The 20,113-nt window shown below is 39.0% G+C and overlaps 1 protein-coding gene across 2 annotated transcripts in view; it reads left to right on the top strand.

Annotated features, from left to right (window-relative positions):
* WDR70 (WD repeat domain 70) overlaps positions 1 to 20,113 on the top strand; it is a 208,137-nt gene that overhangs the window by 32,176 nt on the left and 155,848 nt on the right. For both annotated transcript variants that reach the window (XM_080933536.1, XM_080933535.1), the window contains exons 6-8: positions 5,481 to 5,540; positions 9,195 to 9,328; positions 17,184 to 17,337. In XM_080933536.1, coding sequence (XP_080789662.1) covers positions 5,481 to 5,540; positions 9,195 to 9,328; positions 17,184 to 17,337 — 348 coding nt within the window. The remainder of the gene's footprint in view (positions 1 to 5,480; positions 5,541 to 9,194; positions 9,329 to 17,183; positions 17,338 to 20,113) is intronic.

Below are 20,113 nucleotides of genomic sequence, written 5' to 3'. Positions count from 1 at the left end.
AGGGAGGAAGGGGTTTATTGCGGTTCCCAGGTCTAGGTTGCGGGGAAGTCACGGGTCTGGAGACAGCTGGCACATGCTTCCGTAGCCAACAAACAGAGGAATGAGTGTGTGCATGCCCATTTGTGCTCAGGTCACCTTTTCCTGTGTGGCCCAGCCATGCAATAGTGCTGCCCACTTTGGACTTCCACTTCAACTACTGTCGTCAGGACAGTCCACAGGTATGCCTGCGGGCAGCCTGACCCAGGCAGTCTCTCCAGGAGACTCTTCCCAAGTGATTTTAGATTGTATTAAGTTGGAAATTAAAACTAACTCTCATAACACCTTAGCTGTAGACTTTAGTGTTTGATCAGCTCTCTCTATGTCATGAATACTTGTCAATCGTATCATCATTTTCTTCATTTTAAAAAAGTATAAGCAAAAACTTTAAAAAGCTGACATTTCTTAACCTTATTTCAGTTGACATTTTGGCCCAGATAAGTTTTTATTGTGAGTGTCATGTTGTACACTGTAGGATTATTTGCAGCCAGCAGCATCTCCACAGTCAAGGAGATGTCTCCAGACTGACAGATATCCCTTGGAAGTTGGTTGTAATTTCTCTGGTTGTAAACAATTGTTAGGAACTTACCCTGGTTTTGAAAGCCATGTATGGAGAATCCAGATTTGATTGAAAATAGCAGTAAGTGCTATTTAACCCCTTTGGGCCGTCTCAGATTTATTTGTTTGAGAAAGGACCTGACAGTGAAGTCTTAGTTTGCCTAGAACTCAGTATGTAGGCCAGGTTGACTGACCCAGGATCCACTTGTCTCTACATTGGGAGAGCAGGATAAAAGGCATGTGCCATTACACACAGCTAGGTTTGTGTCTTTTTAGAGATTAGTGAAATTGCATTTTTTTTTACGAGTTTATTACTCATTTGCTTCTCTCTGGAGAAATATCCTATTCAAATCTTTTGCCTCAGTTCTGTCTGTCTGTTTGTCTATAATGATTATGAGTCTTGAAATTAGGTCTTGCACATACAAAATAAATTTTCTACCACTGAGCTACATCACCAGCCCTTTGCCTGGTTTTGAATCTGGTTGTTTTGTTATGGAAGTGTAGAATTATTTAAAAACTATACTCTGGATATTAATGTTTAAATATATATGGTTTATTACTAGAGCCACTATTGTTCCTTTTCTTGTTCATCGATTCTAACAAGTTAGGAAAAGATTTTAAGGTTTAGAAAGTATCAGGTTCCGTCCTAGAAGCCTTCCACATTCTCGAGAACCTTTAGAGATGTGCTTACTACTGAGGCAGACCCGAGAGCCTGAGAAATAACCCGATTGCAAGACAAGAAGTAGTATCTTCTCTTTTTCCATTAGCACTGTAGCTTTTGTTATGAGTTCTTATAATAAATTACTACACTGAAGTAACTTAATCTGTGGTGTTCCTTGGCAGGAAAATCTTGAAAATATTTTATTGTAATTATGAATTTCACACTAAGTCATATTTCAAAGTCATTAGTAAAAAGTTCTGGAAAAAGTGCAGTCACCAAAGGATATACTCCAAAAAGATGGATTGCTACTATTTTAGATGATTAAGTTATGCCAATTATCTGGGCTTTGTTTGAGTTATACCCTACTTGATTTCCAGTAAAACATTGGTTTTTAATGTAAACAATTCCTCTAATTCACTCCTAATGTAAATATGAAGTTTCTGCGGTCTAAGGTTTATGCTCAAGTGTTAGAAATTGTCTCTGTATAGGCATATTCTGCATTGAATTAAATGAAATAATTCTCATACCAGCTCTTTTTTGCAATGGTATTTCTACTTGCTGAATGACTAAAAAGGAATTAGTTATGAAATGAGATGTGGGTTATGATAATTTCCTTTCTAACTGAAACATTTCAAATGTTGTCCCAGTACTTAGCACTTATACGTGTTTTCTTGCTTAAACTCATTGCCAGATAGAAGAATATCCTATATAGTTCAATTGAGAAAAAAATCTTCAAATCCAATTGTTGAACCTTTTAATTGTTTTTTTTAATTTTTGTTGGAATATTTTCACCTCTTAAATAGGTTATGTGTAATACTTCTCAGAGAATATTAAATCTTAAAGTAGTATCTTTGTTTTAAAATAAATGGAAAATTTCCTAGTTGTTTATTTATTCGTGTTCAGCTCCCCTCTGGTTCCTAAATGCCTTTTTAAATCTGTTGCAGTACTAGACCATAGCAGCCTCTCAGAGACAAATAGCCTACACCAAATCTGCCTTACTTCTTTGCTGTCGCGGTGTTTGATCTGTATTTAGTTGTGGTACAATCATTTTCTTAAAAGGTTTTCATTTTGGGAACTGTAATTCTATACCCCTGATTACACTGACCTGGTGGAATAGCATCTGTTTGTCTTTATGATTCTAACCAGCAATCCCAAAGCTTCACTGTAAATGAAAAATTCATTCATTCCCACAATTTTTCTGTTTGCTGTTTTGTGGCCTGAGGATCTAGAAATGAGAGATATATACATACTCTTTAAGACATTAGTATTTTGCAGTTTGGTTAGAGAGTGTTCAGGAGGAGTTAGGTAACATTGCACTGTCCCATGACATTATTGTCTGAAGGAAAGATTGTCATGGGATGGCTTAGATGTGCTATTTAACCCATATTATGAAGTGTTGAGAAATACTTCCAGGAGACATCTTTCCAGCCCTTCAGGTTAGGTTTTAACACACCGTGTAGCCCAGGTTAGCCCTGAATTCAAGATCCTTTTATCTAAGCCTCTTAATTACTAGAATTCCTGGCATAGCATGGCTAGTTTCTAATGGATAACTTTGTGATAGACATAGGATATTAATATAATTACTGGGTTCTTAGACAAGAGGATTTGATTAAGTAACTAAAACTCATTGAAATGTTTATTGTGTACTCTTACATCTGACTTATGCACCTCTCTCTCCTGTCTCTCACTTAATCCCCCCCCCCCCACTGTCATTTGCTTATTAAATTATAGGCATGGTCTCCCTCTTGAATAACATGCTTCTTGAGAAGGGAGGTTAGCGTGGTATAGCTCCCTGAATATTGCTTATTGAAATAAAAACTGAATAATAATGTACACATTCTACATGTGTTTCTATCTGTACTGTGTATGGAAAATGTAGACATGTATCTAGAGAGAGCAGAAATAAATAAACATGTTTTAGTAAGATACAGCCAGACTTTGATATACAGTATTTTTCTATTTTATTATTTATCTGACAGTATTTTATAGAAGAAATTGTTTTAAATTTGTCAGCAAACATGATCGTTATTGTTGTCTTGATTGTCAGCCAGAATGAATAATTATAGTTTACTCTTGTTTCTTATGTCTTCTGGTTTTTTTATGAGAATTATTAAGTTATTTTATATATGTGAGTACACTGTCACTCTTCAGACACACCAGAAGAGGGAATCGGATCCCACTACAGATGGTTGTGAGCCACCATGTGGTTGCTGGGAATTGAACTCAAGAACTCCGGAAGAGCAGTCAGTGCTTTTGACCACTGAACCAGTGAGTGGTCCAGCCCCAGTTTTATAATAGAGATTTTGAAAATTATTTCCATAAAATTCTGAGGTATATTTATTTACATATCAAAATGCTATACTTAAAAACATGCAGATTTTTTAAACTTAATTCTTATAGGTATTAGTGTTTTGCCTGCACATATGTCTGTGCATGTGTGTTCCCTGTGGAGGCTACAAGAAGGCATTGATCTTAGAACTAGATTTACAGATGCTTGTGAGTGCTAGGAATTGAACTTTGTGCCTCTGCAAGAGTAGTCAGTGCTCTTAACCGCGGAGCCATCTCTCCAGCCCCTGATTAGAGATAATTTCCAACTTTATTCAAGACGTTTTTAATGTATCCTTTGTTAATTTTTTTTTTTCACATTTACCACCCCAACCCTGCCCCAGTATGTGTGTGTGTCTTTGTCTCTGTGTGTGTGTATACAGACTGTGGTATGCTTAGGGAGGTTGAATGACATTTGGGAGTCAGTTTCTTTCCTTTATGTGTGGTCCTGGAGACCCATCTCAGGCCATCAGGCTGACAGCAGGACCTCTACCCATGGAGCCATTTCACCAGCCTTGTACATTTTTTAAATTACATTTTATTTGTTTGGGGGGTATGCTTATGCCATGTTACATGTGCAGAGGTCAGGGGACGCTTGTGGACGTCAGTTCTCTTTTACTCAGTGGGATCCAGGGATAGAATTCAGGTAGTCAGGCTTGGCAATAAGTATTTTTACCTACTGAGCATCTCCCTGGCCCTGATAGAAACTTTAAATTTTTTTTATTTCTATAATTTATCACTTACAGGAAAAACATCCTTAATTTCTCAGACATTATCAGTAGCTATTGGTTTATTATTTAACATTTAGTACATAGTAACATCAAGAACTAATTTCATTTAACCTAAGGAATTTCTTGGAGCCAGGAGCAGCAGCCCATGCCTTTGGTCCCACCATTTGGGGTGCAGAAACAGGTGGATTTCTGGGTTCTAGACCAGTCTGGTCTATAAAGTAAGTTCCAGGAGAGTGGGTCTACACAGTTTGTTTAAAGTTAAGTTATTGAGTGATAGGTCAAGGTACCTGTAGATGCAAGCACCCAGGAGGCTGAAGTAGGAGGATTGCTGTGTCTAGGTGTTCTAGTGTAGCCTGAGACTTTCCTGGTGGCAGTAGTGGAGCGCATATGTCATCCCAGCACTCAGGGGCAGAGGCAGGCTGAGTTCTGAGTGAGTTCCAGGAAGAAGAACAAAAAAGAATTCTCAAGTCACTTATAAGTAGAAACAGAGGAATTATGTTTATCTAGATATGCAAAAGAAATATATCCCCGTCTATTTTCCCATTAAAAGAAAGATGTATTTATTATTTTTATGTGTATGTGTGTTCCTAGGTGAATGTATGTGTACTACATGCACGTCAGAGCCTGTGGAAGCCAGGAGAGGGTGTTGATCTGGAACTAGAGCTACAGTGGTTATGAGCTGTCATGGGGGTGCTCGCTGTTCTTAACCAGAGGCATCTATAGCTCCTTTTCCCTCCTCTTTCTTTTAAGGCTTTGTGGTAACAAGCCACTGACACTGTCAATGTTTGATTCACTGTGGGCAGTGCCTCATGATGGTAACTCATGAGGGAGGCAGAAGGTTTGCAAGTTCAGATTCTGCTTGGGCTACACAGCAAGTGCGGAGGCTCCTGAGCAACTTAGAAAGATCTTGTCGAAAGAGGATTCAGAAAGGGGCTGGTGAGATAGCCCAGTAGGTAACACACACACACAGACACACACACACACACACACACACACAGTAAACAAAGGGAAGAGACTTAGACACTGGGAAGTAGCACAGTGGTAGGGTGCTTGTCTCGGAGAGTCCTTTGGCTCAGTGACACACACTGAAGTGTCTTCCCCGTCATGTCTTTGTGGGTCCTCATGCATATTGTTTTACTCATTGATGTAATGGAACCTTCCTGTTTCAGAACCCTGTCCAAAGGATTCCTGACTCGCATGAAGTAACACTGAGGCACGGCACTAAAACAGTAAGTGTGAAATGGTTTTGTTCTTTTTTTCTTGGATCAGTCAGCTGATAAGGTATAATTAAAACACACATGTACACACACACACACACACACACACACACACACACACACACACACACACACACAAAACCTGAGACCATTGTAAGGTCAGTTGATGTAATGAGAGCTACAGACATCATGAAACTAGAAAGATGACTTTCACGGTCAATCAAAATAGTGGCACGTTTCATTTTCCTGGGGACCACTTACTGTCAGTGTTATTGTTGGCTTTAAGAACCTCTTTTCTGGGATACAGGGACATTGTAAAGTGCCACTCAAATGCAGTTCTGTTTTAATGGCTTGGGAAAACTCCCCATTGCTGTCAAATTTATTGCTAAGTCAGTAAAAAGCATGAATTTGTTCACTTTGCAGATGAATGTTGAGATAAGAAATAAGCTTTAAATGGTTTCTGTGTTGCTCTAAGATTACATGAATTAGATTGTATTTTCACAGTATTTATCTACTAACATAAATATATAATAAATAAAGCCTAATATTAGAAACATGTGGCAGCTATGTAAGGTGAAATTGCTGTGCGTTACTGTAAAATTATTAAAAATGGTGGTTGAAAGTGTATAATTGTCATACTCCTCCTTCCCACTGAAGCTGCCATATTTTTAGGTGTGTGGCCCATAAGAAGAAAGCACATCCTGTTAATGAGAAAGACAGCATTCAATGGAGGTAGACTCAGAAATACGGAAATGAATAGAAATCGTAAAAGGGTGTCATTCATACCACAGAGACTTTCTTGTTTGTAAAGATTGCTTTTGTACATATCTCTTTTAAGTCTAATCAGTTTAATGCCATTTTAAATGAAATACCTCATTTCTGGTGTTTAGTATTAGTGTACATAAATGTTACTTTAAAATGTATTTTATTGTTTTCAGTAGATTTTGAGTCTAAATGGTCTTGACAGAGCTTTAGAAGTAGGAGCATTCTCACAAGTATTTGAGAACTGTTGCTGTTTCTTTCCTCTTATTAACGTTCTTTAAAAACTGCCATTGGGCTGGGTTATGCCTCAGTAGACCTGAGTTCAATCCCTTTGCCTCTACAGTGGCTCATACCCTTCTGTGCTCTAGCTAACTCTTAACTGCTAACCCATCTCTCCAGCCACAGGCTGTGAATTCTTTCTTTCACTCCAAGTATTGGTAATTCCTTCTTTTATTGCTTATCTAGTCTAATAAAGGTTTCTCGTTTTTTATGAAAAAAAAATCCACAGGACCAACTAGTCTAGTTCTGGGAATTTTCTGTTTCCACTCTGAGCATTATGCTTCTCTTTTATGCTTCTCTCGGATTTGCTTGCTTTTCTCTTGATAGTTGTTAAGAGTGGAAGGTTAGGCTATATAGTTTTAGATTTTCTTCTTTTCCACTGTCCATAGGCATAGAAAGTTCATATATTTTTCTTTAAGCATATCTATTTTTACATACTTCTTCAATGAAATGCTTGCTCATGGTGATAGTAAAAATGGATATTTTGGCCATCTAACAAAAAGTCTAAACTATTTAAAAGTAGAAATTTTGTAGTGGTTTCTTTTAGCGTTCGAAGGAAAATATAAAAAATCAATGATTTATTTTGAATTGAAAAATTCTTTATTAAATTTTTCTTGGAGCATGATTCTGTAACCAATTTAAATTGAAACAGTATTTAAAATACTTTGCTATAATCATAAGAAAAGCTGTCAAGTATATTCAGACATTTTTACAGTTAGTATGATGCCAGGTCAAATAAATTGCCTAATTCTAGATTCACATCTGAAGCTCAGGACTGAGAAAGTGGTGAGCAAGGGGGTGTTGAGGCTGAAGATGCAGGGCCTGTTCTCAGGCTGGGTTAACGAAACACATGCGAACACAATGTCAGTTAGTGAGGAAGAGGAGTCCTTTACATATGTGTAAACATATATGTAAACATTTATGCATGCAGTAGCAGTTAGTGAAGAAAGGCCATGGGTCTGAAGGAGAGTAGGAAGTGAGAAATGGGAGAAATGTTATAATTATATTATAGTCTTAAGAAAATAAGGAAAATAAATAAAACATGGCCTTGGGGGTAGAAGTTAAAACAGAAAGCTTAAATTACTTTATTTTTGGCCAAAATATCCTAGACCATCACCCGAGTAATTTGATACCTGTTTCTGCATTTTATGACAATTAATTAAGAAATAATTATTTCTTCAATAATATGTTTACAATAAGTACCTGTTTGAATTATATTGACATATCTGTGATTAAAATACACTGGAAAATTAGTTAAAGTTTCTGTCTTTTTTAACTTATAGAAGCCCAGGGATTGGGAATTAAATTTAGCTTGTGGAAGGACACATTCTCTGACTGTGGCAGATTATTTTGTCTCCACTGAATTTCTGTCTTACAGACTTTCCGTATCCTTTGGCTTCTTGGAATAATGCTTTAATAATTTTAATGAAGTTTACAGGCATTGGCAGTGACCCTGCTGTCTGAATGATACACTGAGAGCATCATTTTGAAGCCAGGCATGGGAGTGCATGCCTGTAATCCTGGCACGGTGGAGGCAGGGACAGAAGGAGCATCTCAGGTTGAGTTCCAATAGGTACCTATTGAGACATTGCTTAAAACAAAGCAAAATAAAACAAAATCTAAGTAACCCCCCCAACTCATCACCAATCCCCCAAACAAGGAAATAGCTCCTGTAGAACAAAACCACCACAGCCACCTTGAATAAAATCTCGGTGACAAACCCTGTCATCTTGTCATTTTGCCCTGGAATGTGTTATCCTTTTGGCTTCAGTAGCACAGTAAACTTAGAGGTTTACTCTGTCGTTCTTTTGTGACAGATGAAGATTTATCTCATATTTGTTGCAGTGTCTCATTGTTTGAGTTATATAAGGTTTGCCTGCCTTCCTTCCTTCCTTCCTTCCTTCCTTCCTTCCTTCCTTCCTTCCTTCCTTCCTTCCTTCCTTCTTTTCTTCCCTCCTTCCTTCCTTCCATCCTTCCTTCCTTCTTTTCTTCCATCCTTCCTTCCTTCCTTCCTTCCTTCTTTTCTTCCCTCCTTCCTTCCTTCCATCCTTCTTTCCTTCCTTTTGAGACAGGATCTCAGGATCTCACATTTAGCTCTGACTGTCCAGGAACTCAGAGATCCGCCTGCTTCTGCCTCCTCAGTACTGGGATTAAAGGCATGTGCCACCATACACAAAGTGTGTGTGTGTGTGTGTGTGTGTGTGTGTGTGTGTGTACTGGTTCACATGTGCAGGTGCACATATGTGTTTGTGCATGTAGAAGCCTGGGACAGACGTTAAATGTCTTCCTTAGGTGCTCTTTATTCCCTTACTACCTGGAGCCTATCAACTTGGCTATGATTAGCATGGTTGGCCAGTATATGCTTGTCTTTAACACAGACATGCACACACACAGACATACAACAAATAGCAACACCACACACACATAGATGATCTCTTCTTTATTTCATGATAAGTAATACAATAAAGTGAAGCAATCTGGAGCATGTTCATCACCACTTTTTAGAAGTAGCAGTAGCAGCTGGTCCACATTACTGTCCCTTTTCTGACAGTGGTATTGGGGCTAGAAATGGGGATTGTCATAGTAACTTCTCCTCTGTGAGCGTGCGTTTGTCTTTTTGAACAGGTTTCCGCTTTGGGTTTGGATCCCTCAGGCGCCCGTTTGGTCACTGGAGGATATGATTACGATGTTAAATTCTGGGATTTTGCTGGAATGGATGCTTCTTTCAAGGCATTTCGATCTCTTCAACCCTGTGAATGGTACGTATTTACTTATTAGCTCCAGGGTTAGCTTTGGCTTTTATATTTGGAGGTAATGCTGTTGCCATTTGAACTCAGTCTATAATGCATAACATTTAACTTATATAAATTATATCATTATTAAATGAAAATAAACCATAAATTTTTTTTCTTAGCTTCATTGACACATGTCACATACATATAAATATATATTTATATATATATAAAATACATATAAAATATAAGACACATATTTTATGTGTTATACAAACTATATATGTGCATGTGTTGTGTGAGTAGGTGCATGTGCCAGTGTACACCTGTGAAGAACAACTTGCTGGCATTGCTTCTCTCCTTTCATCATAGGTGTCCTGGGGATCTAGCACAGACCTTCATGCTTGGCAACTGGCACCTTTACCAGCTGAGCCCTCTTCTGGTTCTTGGCCTGTTTTAAAGGCATTTTCTATCATTGTTTTTTTAGATACATCTATTTAGAACTCATTCCTTTCTTGCTTTACATTAAAACATTCCAGTAAATAAGGCTGGATAATGTGGTGTTTTGTTTTGTTTTGTTCTTTTGTTTTTGTTTTTTGAGACAGGGTCTTTTCATGTAGTCCTGGCTGTCTTGGAACTCGCTGTGTAGATCAGGTTGGTCTTGAAGTCACAGACATGCCCCTGCCTTTGCCTCCTGAGTGCTGAGATTGAAGGCATGTGCATAAGCCATTATATGAGCTTATAATGTGCTTTTGCTTATGGAACACGCTCAGTCCTTATCCAAGCAGTGGTCAAGCAGCTTCGTCCTTATGGTCAGTTAGTACTGCATCAAAAGGGCTGGAAATGGTGCTTCCAGTGGTGGCCATTTCTATTTCTGACCATATATGGGCGTCTAGCATGCGGCTCCTTGTGGTATCAGTTTACTCTTTTGTCTTTTCCCAGTGTTTTCAGAGAAGAGTAAAGACTTGATTATGCTTCCTACTATACCACACTGATCGCTGTACACTCATAAATTCCTATATTAAATTGGTATTGCTGATACTACTGAAGGAATCACTTCATTGTAAAGTGCATTTTTTAAATACTTCACTTAGCAGGACCTTTGTGGAGAAATACCTTGGTACTATATAAATATATAATAGTTCTTTTTCTTGATGAGGTTATTACCCATTGATGTTTGCTACATGGATTATTGATCTCATTGAGGCTTATATATTGGTGATTGTTGGGGCTACTTTATCGGATTCTTATATCTACCACCCTTCTCCATGCCCACCATCCATCCCTTCTAACCCCCCAACACTAGGTAGGAGAAAAAGGTTAGAGGGAAATGGGGGTGTAGATCTCTGTAGACTACTTTCTGATAAAGGGCATTGAGTTTCTTGGGGCAAGTCCAATCTTCATTGTCATGATATTCAATTTCATCCTCTTTGCTCATGACCACTTGACAAACAGCAGCAGCAGGGGAACAGCAGCCTCATGGGATTTTGGCATTTTTATATCCTCTCAAGTGTCCCCAGAATTCCAAACATAAACTATCTTCACCTGGCAAAAATCACACCCCGGCCAAGCTCATAGAGAGCTGTTGTGGAAATTTGAAGCAGTCCCATATTCCACATCTGGGTCAAAACAGAAACATGTTCACATAACATTTCTGTGTTTTTAATGACCCAAAATTCTCACTACAAGTGGTTTTCTAAACCTGTTCTTTTACCTGTATACTTAGTGGCATTCTTTCAAAGAAGAGGTTTTCTTACTCACTGATGCTGTTTGGTTGCTCAGAAACACTCTTCCTTCAGAGGCCCCGGAAGTGCTTGGTAATTTCACTGTATGTACTTCAGCTCAAAGGTAGTGATAACGAGTGAGATGTTACTCTTATTGGTTGTGGTTGTTTGAATAGAATGACCCCCTTTAGACTCATATGTTTGAATACTTGGGCTTCAGATGGTGGAACTGTTTGGGAAGGATTAAGAGATGTGGCCTTTGGAGGTGGTGTGTCACTAGGAGTTGGAGTGAGTTCCAAAGCCCACATCTTTTCCCCGCTCTCTCTACCCTCTGCTTGTGAATTAAGAAGTTATGTTTTAGCTTTTGTTCTGCCATCATGGACTCTGACTCTCTGAAACCACTAGCCCAGTTAAACAGGTATATATATATATATATATATATATATAAGTTGCCTTGATCATGGTATTTTGTCATAGCAATAGAAAAGTAACTACAGTATTGGTATATCCATTTTTCTTTTTCTTTGACTTTTATACTTTCAGTACTTATTTTAAACACTTTCTTTAAACTGCCAGATTTGTCTACTGTAAGCTTTCAGTACTATTTTTGACATGACTTTATATATTTTTAAAAGCTGATTTATTGTCTGTCTGTCTGGCTCTCTGTCTGTGCTTAAATGACAAGATCTTACTGATTCTTAAACATTTTTAATAAACCTAATTTTAGAAATTTTATTAATGGAAAAGTGACATTAAACTTTCTAAAATCAAGTTTATTAATTGAAGATAATACTAAGATACAGATTCTCACTATGTTCGTTGTCCTGATATATCACTGGCTTTAGGCAGACTATTGGCAGTTACTTTTATATTTGTCTGAATCTATGTGAAGCTTGTATGAGTTATATGGTGACTCTCATTCTAACCCAGCATTACTGGGTTATTCTCTTTACTCTGTTCTGCATTTCCTCTTTTGAGCACACCCACAGGGTAAGTAATCTAGTGATCTGTTCTTGATGTTTACACGATGGAGCAATAGAAACTCTTGTGCTGTGGAAAATATTCTTTATGTTCCCTACCCTCGATGACAGTCACTGCAGATAATCAGTGAATATTGGAACTATAGTTACCAGGTTGTGTTTGTGTGAGTGTAGGAGCCCACAGAGGCCAGAAGAGGGTGTAAGATAGCCTGGAGCTGAGCCACAGGCAGGCGTGAATTACCTTACACATCTACTGAGATAAAAATGCATTCTTAACTGCTGAACCATTCTTCAGCCCCTATTAAGTCTTTAAAAGTGAAATATAGGGGTATGTTTCATTCAGTTTCACCCTCTTAACTTTGTTGAGTCATTATTCTAACTCCTGAATCTAGCACTCAATACATTAATGATCAGTCCTTTTTTTTTTTGACAATTAAGAAATTTAATGAAGATTGTAGTAAGATCTCCTTTAGTTAGTAGAATATGGCAGTTGGACTTTTGCCTTCCATTAAAACCCTTTCTTTTTTGTGAATCTGTTCTTTAAAATTCCTTGAAGCAGCTGAAGATGATGTGGTTTGGAGTAAATCAGTGTTTCTGACTCCATCCTATAGAAAGCTGTGGCTGTACCACACCTCTCTTACTTCTTGGCCTGTTCCCAGCACTACGTCATACATGTTGCGCCCATCAGCCCTCTATGTCTACAGGTTCCATATCCATAGGTTAAATCAACTGCGGATTAAGAAAGTCCGTGAGAGACCTGAGCACCTGTACATTTTGCTAACTGCACTGTCCCTCGAGTCTGTCCCTCCTGGGAATGGAGGGATGGTTAGAGTATAGCAATCAACATAATAAACACAATGCTGTTCTTTGGAAATTAAGAAGTAGTATTACTGCTGTGTCAAGGTCTCTCTAGTAGGTATCTTTATGTATATTATTATTTAACTTTGAACAAATGTTATTTTAGTATATAGGTATTTGCTTGCGTGTATGTGTATGAATCAAGTATGTGTTTGAGGCCAGTGAGGGTGACAAGGTCCCCTGGAACTGCAGTTATGGATGACTGTGACCTGGCATGTAGTTGCTAGGAACCAAGCCTTCTTCAAGAGTAAACAAGTGTTCTTAACTTCTGAGCCATTTATCCAGTTCAGGTGCATAATGGTAATTTTTTTCTTACAACTTTATTTAAAAATACAGAGATACATGTACAAAATTTAAAGGCATTTTGGCATAAAACTATATGAATATATTTTTGTCAGTACTTGATTTTTTAAAGGTTTGATAGTATGCATTGAAATCTTACTAGTTACAATGAGTATATGTAAAACAAAGTATATGTAAAAAAAAACATAATACGGAAATCGTCAAAGTTTTCTTGGTGTGTATAGATTAAACATAATGATTTTTAAATACAATAGTATTTTTTAACCCTTATCTCATTCTATAAGTTAAGTTTTATTCTCAACATTTATTTAGTTAATTATTATTTTATTTATTTACATTCCAAATGTTGTTGCCCCCCAGTCCTCCTGTTCCAGAGTTCTTCACCCCCTCCCCCCTCATCTTTGCCTCTGGGAGGGTGCTTCCCTTGGACATCATGTCTCTACAGGATTAAGCACATCTTCTCCCAATGAGACCAAACAAGTCAGTCCTCTGCTATATATGTGCCAGGGGCTTCAGATCAGCCCGTGTGTGCTCTTTGGTTGGTGGCTTGGTCTCTGGGAGCTCCCCGGTATTAGTTGACACTGCTGGTTTGATTTTTATTATTTTTGGGTGTTTTGTCTGCATGTGTACCATCAACCCAATGCTAGCAGAGGCCAGAAGAGGGCATTGGATCCCCTAGAATTGGTATTACAGATGGTTGTAAGGAGCCATGCAGATGCTGAGAATTGAACCCAGGTCTTCTGGAAGATGAGAGAGAGAGAGAGAGAGAGAGAGAGAGAGAGAGAGAGAGAGAGAGAGAGAGAGCGAGAGAGAGAGCGAGAGAGAGAGCGCGAGCTTTTAAGCACTGAGCCTCTTCAGCCCCACTGTGTAATATTGTTTTTACAACCCTTATCCCAATCCTGTAAGTTAAGTATTATTCTCCTTATTTGACGGAGGAATCCAGGACTGAGCAGAATTACTTAGGTAGCATTGCGTCACTCAGGAACAGCTTTGTCTGGTCCTGCCACCTGCTCCTACCCGTGGGTTTCCTATAAAATAGAAGGCCGGAAGTGGAAGGGCTTGCTGTCATTATACAGCCTGTTAGCAGAGCTAGGGGTTGGATCTCTGGACTTCTGACTCACATCCCGGTGCACTTTTCACTACAGCCGGACTCCTTGGCTCATGAGCCCCAAGTGACAGCCCCAGACAGCTGTGTTTATCTGTCTTGCATGTCCCAGCTTGTTTTGCTAGCCAAGCAAAAGGTACTTAAAAGGATCCTCAATCTTCACCTTCCCACTCCCTCACTCGTACTCTCCCACTTTGCCCCGTGAATAACTTCACAGAAAGAATTGAGCAATGCTACTAAGCCATCCTCTGGTGTCAGACTTACTCCCTGAGAGCATTCACTTCCTCGTGACTCTAGTTTACTGTCAGATTGGCTTTCTCTCTCCTCTCTTTGATCGGAATCTTAGTTGTATAGGCAGGAATTTGAGGAGCAGATGTCGTATCCCTTGAACAAGCCCTTTAATTCTCCTTAGTACTGTGTCTAATGACTCCTAATCCTGTCCTTTTAACTCTGTGGCTAAACAGAATCAAGAGCAAAGTGGGGCAGGAACGACGAGGTTGGCACTGGACATTTTTATTTGTGCATCGGCAAAGTGGACGTCAGATAGCACACGGGGATGCTAACATTTTCCTTTCTAGCTGCTGAAAATTTAGGTCTCCTTCTGAATGTCAGCACAGTGTTGGGTAGAGTGGTTCCAGAGAGCTAGAACCACTCTCTGTTTCTGTTGCTGCTTCTACCCCCTCTCCTTAAATGTTGCTATCTCTAAGATTTTTAACTTCCCTTTGAAAACAAAATTAATCACCAGAAAACAGTGATAATGCATAGGACTGATTGAGGAAAATTAGCACTTCCCAGTGGGAGGGCTACTAACAGAGATTAGTCTTACATGCTAGCAAGTTCTCACAGTCTTACTAAAAGACCTTTGTTGAGCAGTCTTAACTGTCTAATTATCAAAGATCTGATGTGTTTTGTTTGTATATAAAAACCCCAATTGGTCTAAATAGACACTAATTTTCTCAGTTCCTGATTGATTGCCTAAAATTTGATCTGTCAGAGTCTTAGTAGGGTGTAGAAATGTGATGGAAGTTAAACAGAAACACTTTAGTAAGATTGTAACACATGTTTGATACTGATTGGTAATGGTAAAGGGTATGCAAGCTCACAAAAGTGTTCTTTGTCTGAGAAGGAACCTCTGAGCTTAGGATCCAGACCTTCTCTGAAAGGGCATGACTGTATCACTGGATGGAGAGAGGTGGCTCTGGTTCTGTGATGGTAGAACTCTGCAGAAATCTGTCTCCCCAGTCATGCTGCTCTGATGCGGTCTGAGGGAATGGCTGCTGACAAATAGGCACTCCAGAAACCTGATGTGGAGAAAACCACATGTTTCTGAGGAGGGCCCTGGAAAAGCCATGTCTTTATACATGTGTTTGTCAAGAAGAACATACTAGACACTCCCTTCAATGTTTTTCTAAAGCCCTTCTGATAAAACTTTATAGTCCAGTCTAACAAATGCCAATTGGCAAAGAAAAAGCATTTCCTGCACTCAAATCCATTTTTACAGAGCAGACACTGAAGGATGGATTTAGAGCTGAGAAAACACATGAACAATTAATAATCGAGCCAAATAAGTAATTTTATGTCTTATGAATAAAGTTAAATCTAAGTCCAGGAGATACCTTCTAAGGAAGTACATTTAAATTTTGTGATCCAGGGTAGAACCTACTTAAGGGTCCCGTTCCTAATACTTTACAAAGAATGCCTTGTGTCCAGTGGTACTTTCTTCCTTGGAGATACTAGCCTTAGGTAGGACTCTGCTTTTCTAGACTTGTTTCTCACAGGCATGTGGTTTAGAGCATCACTTTTGTTTTCCTTTACATGGTGATGATGGACTTTGAGGTGAAATGCCTCCTGTGGTCCAACATTGTCTTAGTTTTGTGTGTGTGCACCTGCGTATGTTGTATGTATTTGTTCTCTTAGAATCATGGATTGTTTAAACTGAATTTTGGGGCTGGAGAGGTGGTTCAGCAGCTAAGAGCACTTACTGTTCTTCCCAAAGGTATTGGTCAACTCAGAGCTGCCCATAACTCTAGTTCCAAAGGACTCAAATACCATCTTCTGACCTGCACAGGCACACACAGTGCACACATGTGCACATACACACATACCATACATTTACACAACCACTTATGCATACATGTAAAAAATGAATCTTTTAATTGGATCTGATGGTACATACCTATAATCTCTGCACTTGGGGAGCTGAAGAGTCAGGCTCTCAAATTTGGAGTATAATATCAAAACAAAGAGGAACCAACAGAAATAATGTATAACTAAATTAGCTGTAAACCACCCCCACTTTAATATATATTTCTTCAATATGCAGGTAACTGAAGGATGACTGTCACTTATTTGAAAAGCCTGTGGTAGAACAATTGAGAATCCCAGTCTGACTTAGGCTATTTGTGTAGGCACATGGATTCTAGACACGAGAGTTCATATATCCTTGTGACCATAGCTGAGATGGTGATAGGCCCCACTCCCAGGCATTCTCTGGGCGAGGCTGACAGAGCCTCTCTTGATTTGCCTCAAGGACACACTTAAAACCCACCCCATACCTGCTAAAACAGGACGACGTTAAGTGTGTCGAGTTGTACAGAGAAGACACCCTCGTTTCTCTTTTCTTTTTTAAAAAGATCATTGTGGGTAGCAAACAAGATACAGCTTTAAAAATTATGCAGATAAGTTTACTGGAAAAGGGCCAGGATGTTCAAGAGTTGGTTGGATTATAAGTGTAAGTTTTAGAAGGTTTTGTTAAATTGCTGTGGGGTATGGGAGGTTGATTTTGTTCTTTTGGAATCACTAATTTTATAGTTGTATTATGTATGTTCTCCTCATTATGCTAAATGTATCAAAAGCATTAAAAACAAAAAAATCCTGTTTGATTAGAATGTTTTGTTTTTTCTTTTGCATAGCCATCAGATCAAGTCGTTACAGTACAGTAACACGGGAGACATGATTCTTGTTGTTTCTGGAAGCTCACAGGCCAAGGTGATTGACAGAGATGGTTTTGAAGTCATGGAGTGTATAAAAGGAGACCAGTATATTGTAGACATGGCCAACACCAAGGTAAGCGTGGATGGTGCTTTAGTGGATTTGAGTTCAGTGCTCCTTCTTTCTGTTGTCTTCCTCCTCTCTCCATCTTCTCACTTATTTCCTCTCCTTCCTCCTTTGCGCCATGCCATCCCTCATTCATTCCCCTCCCTCTTTTTCCTTACCCCTTCCCTCCTCTTCTACACTCCTCTCTTTCTCCCTCCTCTTGCCTCACCATCCACCCTATCTTCCTTCCCTCCTTCCTTTCCTTGTCTTCCTCCTCCTCATCCTGTCTTCCTCCTCATCCTGTCTTCCTCCTCCTCATCCTGTCTTCCTCCTCCTCCTCCTCATCCTGTCTTCCTCCTCCTCCTCATCCTGTCTTCCTCCTCCTCATCCTGTCTTCCTCCTCCTCATCCTGTCTTCCTCCTCCTCCTCATCCTGTCTTCCTCCTCCTCATCCTGTCTTCCTCCTCCTCCTCATCCTGTCTTTCTCCTCCTAATCCTGTCTTTCTCCTCCTCCTCCTCCTCTTCCTCCTCCTCCTCCTTGTCCTTGTCTTCCTTCTTGTCCTCCTCCTCCTCCTCCTTCTCTTCCTCTTCCTCTTCCTCCTTCTCATCCATGCTATGCCTGCCTCAGATTTGAGTGTGGGGTTACAGCACCCTATTCTATCTGGTCAGCACATTTGCTAACAAGTAGTTTCAGTTGTCATGTAATAATTCTTCCTAAAATTAGTATGTTAAGTAACATCTTCTCACAATTGTGTGGGTAGTTTGGGAGGCTCTGCTTAGGGTGGTGTCACCAGGCCTCCCTCAGATGGTTACAGCTGGAACACAACCCCTTGGTATCTTTGGCTCCTTTGTCTCCCAGACCCTACTCCTCATGTGTGTTCGCATGCCTGCTCTTACTCTGTTTCACACCTTTGCTCTGTCATCTACTTGTCTACGTTGAGTCTTCTTCCAACATGTTGTTTTTGTGTGGAACTTGTTTCATATAATATAATTCATATTGTAATTTTGAATTCTGTATTTGTTCTGAACTTCCCTATTTGCTTAAACTTTTTATAACCCCAGATCAATACTCCCTGCACCTTCACGGCTATATGTGAATGTGTGTTTACAAAGAGCGGCCAAAATTTAAATCTGAACAAGACAACACTATCTTTTTCCTGTTTCACAACTGGAATTGTAATCAAGGTTCTTAAATATTCTCTATTTCATACCATGTTCCCTGCTTGCTTTTGGTTGATGATATTGCTATTTAAAACAACTTCCTAGCATAATGTTGAAAGGTCTATGCAACTGTCTAATGTTTTCCTGCACAAGTCTGTGGTATGTGTGATAAAGACAATGTATGTGTTAGCCAAATATTTAGGTACAAGCAAAATTGCCATTGACTATGAATCCAATGTTAATGAATCAGCAGTAAATTAAGCAAGGTGTCCTTAAGTACAGACACATATCAATTAAAGATGTGTATTAATTGGTTGAAAGTATGACCAGAGACTTTTAGGAGCCCATTTGTATGCTTATTTGACATATCTAGGTCATAACATACGAATGAGGAAAATTGGCTGTAATCTATTTTAATTGTTCCAGGTGAATTATTAGATTCAGTCGACATAGCGAATTTTCAGATTGTTCATGTGGAACATTCCTGTCTGTAGTATAGGCTCACAGTCTTTTGTTTATTGGTAGATTATTATTGAATCTTGAGTATGTGTTGATTTTGAATATAATTTAAATATTAATTTTATACTTAAACTGCAGTGGTGACTTGACAATTTTTTTAAAAAATGATTTTGTCTAGTGTTTTAAAATCATTAGCCTGCAAAAAGATGGCTCACTAAGTGTTATTATTAGGGTTTCTATTGTGATGAAGAGATACTATGACCATAACAACTCTGAAGGGAAACATTTAGTTGTGGCTGGTTTACAGTTCAGAGGTTCACTCCATTATCATCTTGGTGGATAGAGCTGAGAATTCTATATCTGGATTACCAGAGAGCAGGAAAAGAGTACCACACAGAGTCTGGTTTGAGCATCTGAGACCTTAAAGCCCACCCTCAGTGATACACCCTCTCCAACAGTGCCACACCTCCTAGCTGTGCTGCTCCCTAAGAGCCTATGGGGGCTGTTTTCATTCAAACCGTGAGCCGTGGCAAATTGTTCTCGCTGCTGTGCCTAAAATCCTGATTTCAATCACTGGGGCCCACAATGTAGTGCAATGTTCACCTAACACACATGCACACATGAACAGCTGCTGGGGTGAACAGCAGGAAGGAAATACAGTAGCTCGGGCTCTGGACCTGAAGACGGCAGGAGCATTGCTGACTGGGGTTTTTCTTAGCCCTGTGGTTTGAACAGCAGCATAGTCCAGGACATGAGAATGTTAACTAATGCTTCGATATACACTAAAAATATTACCATATATGAAGCTGTGTGCCATAGCTAACTTATTCTACCAATACTCTCCTGTACTTTCTCTGTTAACTGATTGTCTAGAAATATTACTGATCTCATTATCTTTGGTTTCACAACTTGTATTATTTGAATGTAACAGGTTTCGTAGGATACTTGAAAAAAAATTTTAAGCCCACTCCCTGGTTCCTAGAGAAATTAGTAGATTGTGGTTTTATATACAGGTGTATCTTGGTTTAATATTATATACTTAAGCATGAACAGGTTATTCTAGTTTAGTGTTAAATTTTTATCTTATCAAACTATATTTAAAGATTTTTATTTCTATGTATGAGAGAGAGAGACAGAGAGAGAGAGAGAGAGAGAGAGAGAGAGAGAGAGAGAGAGAGAGAGAGAGA

This window comes from Micromys minutus, assembly GCF_963924665.1.
Source record: "Micromys minutus genome assembly, chromosome: 20".
In the NCBI taxonomy this organism is placed as follows: Eukaryota; Metazoa; Chordata; class Mammalia; order Rodentia; family Muridae; genus Micromys; species Micromys minutus.
This window is presented reverse-complemented; position numbering and strand designations above follow the sequence as displayed.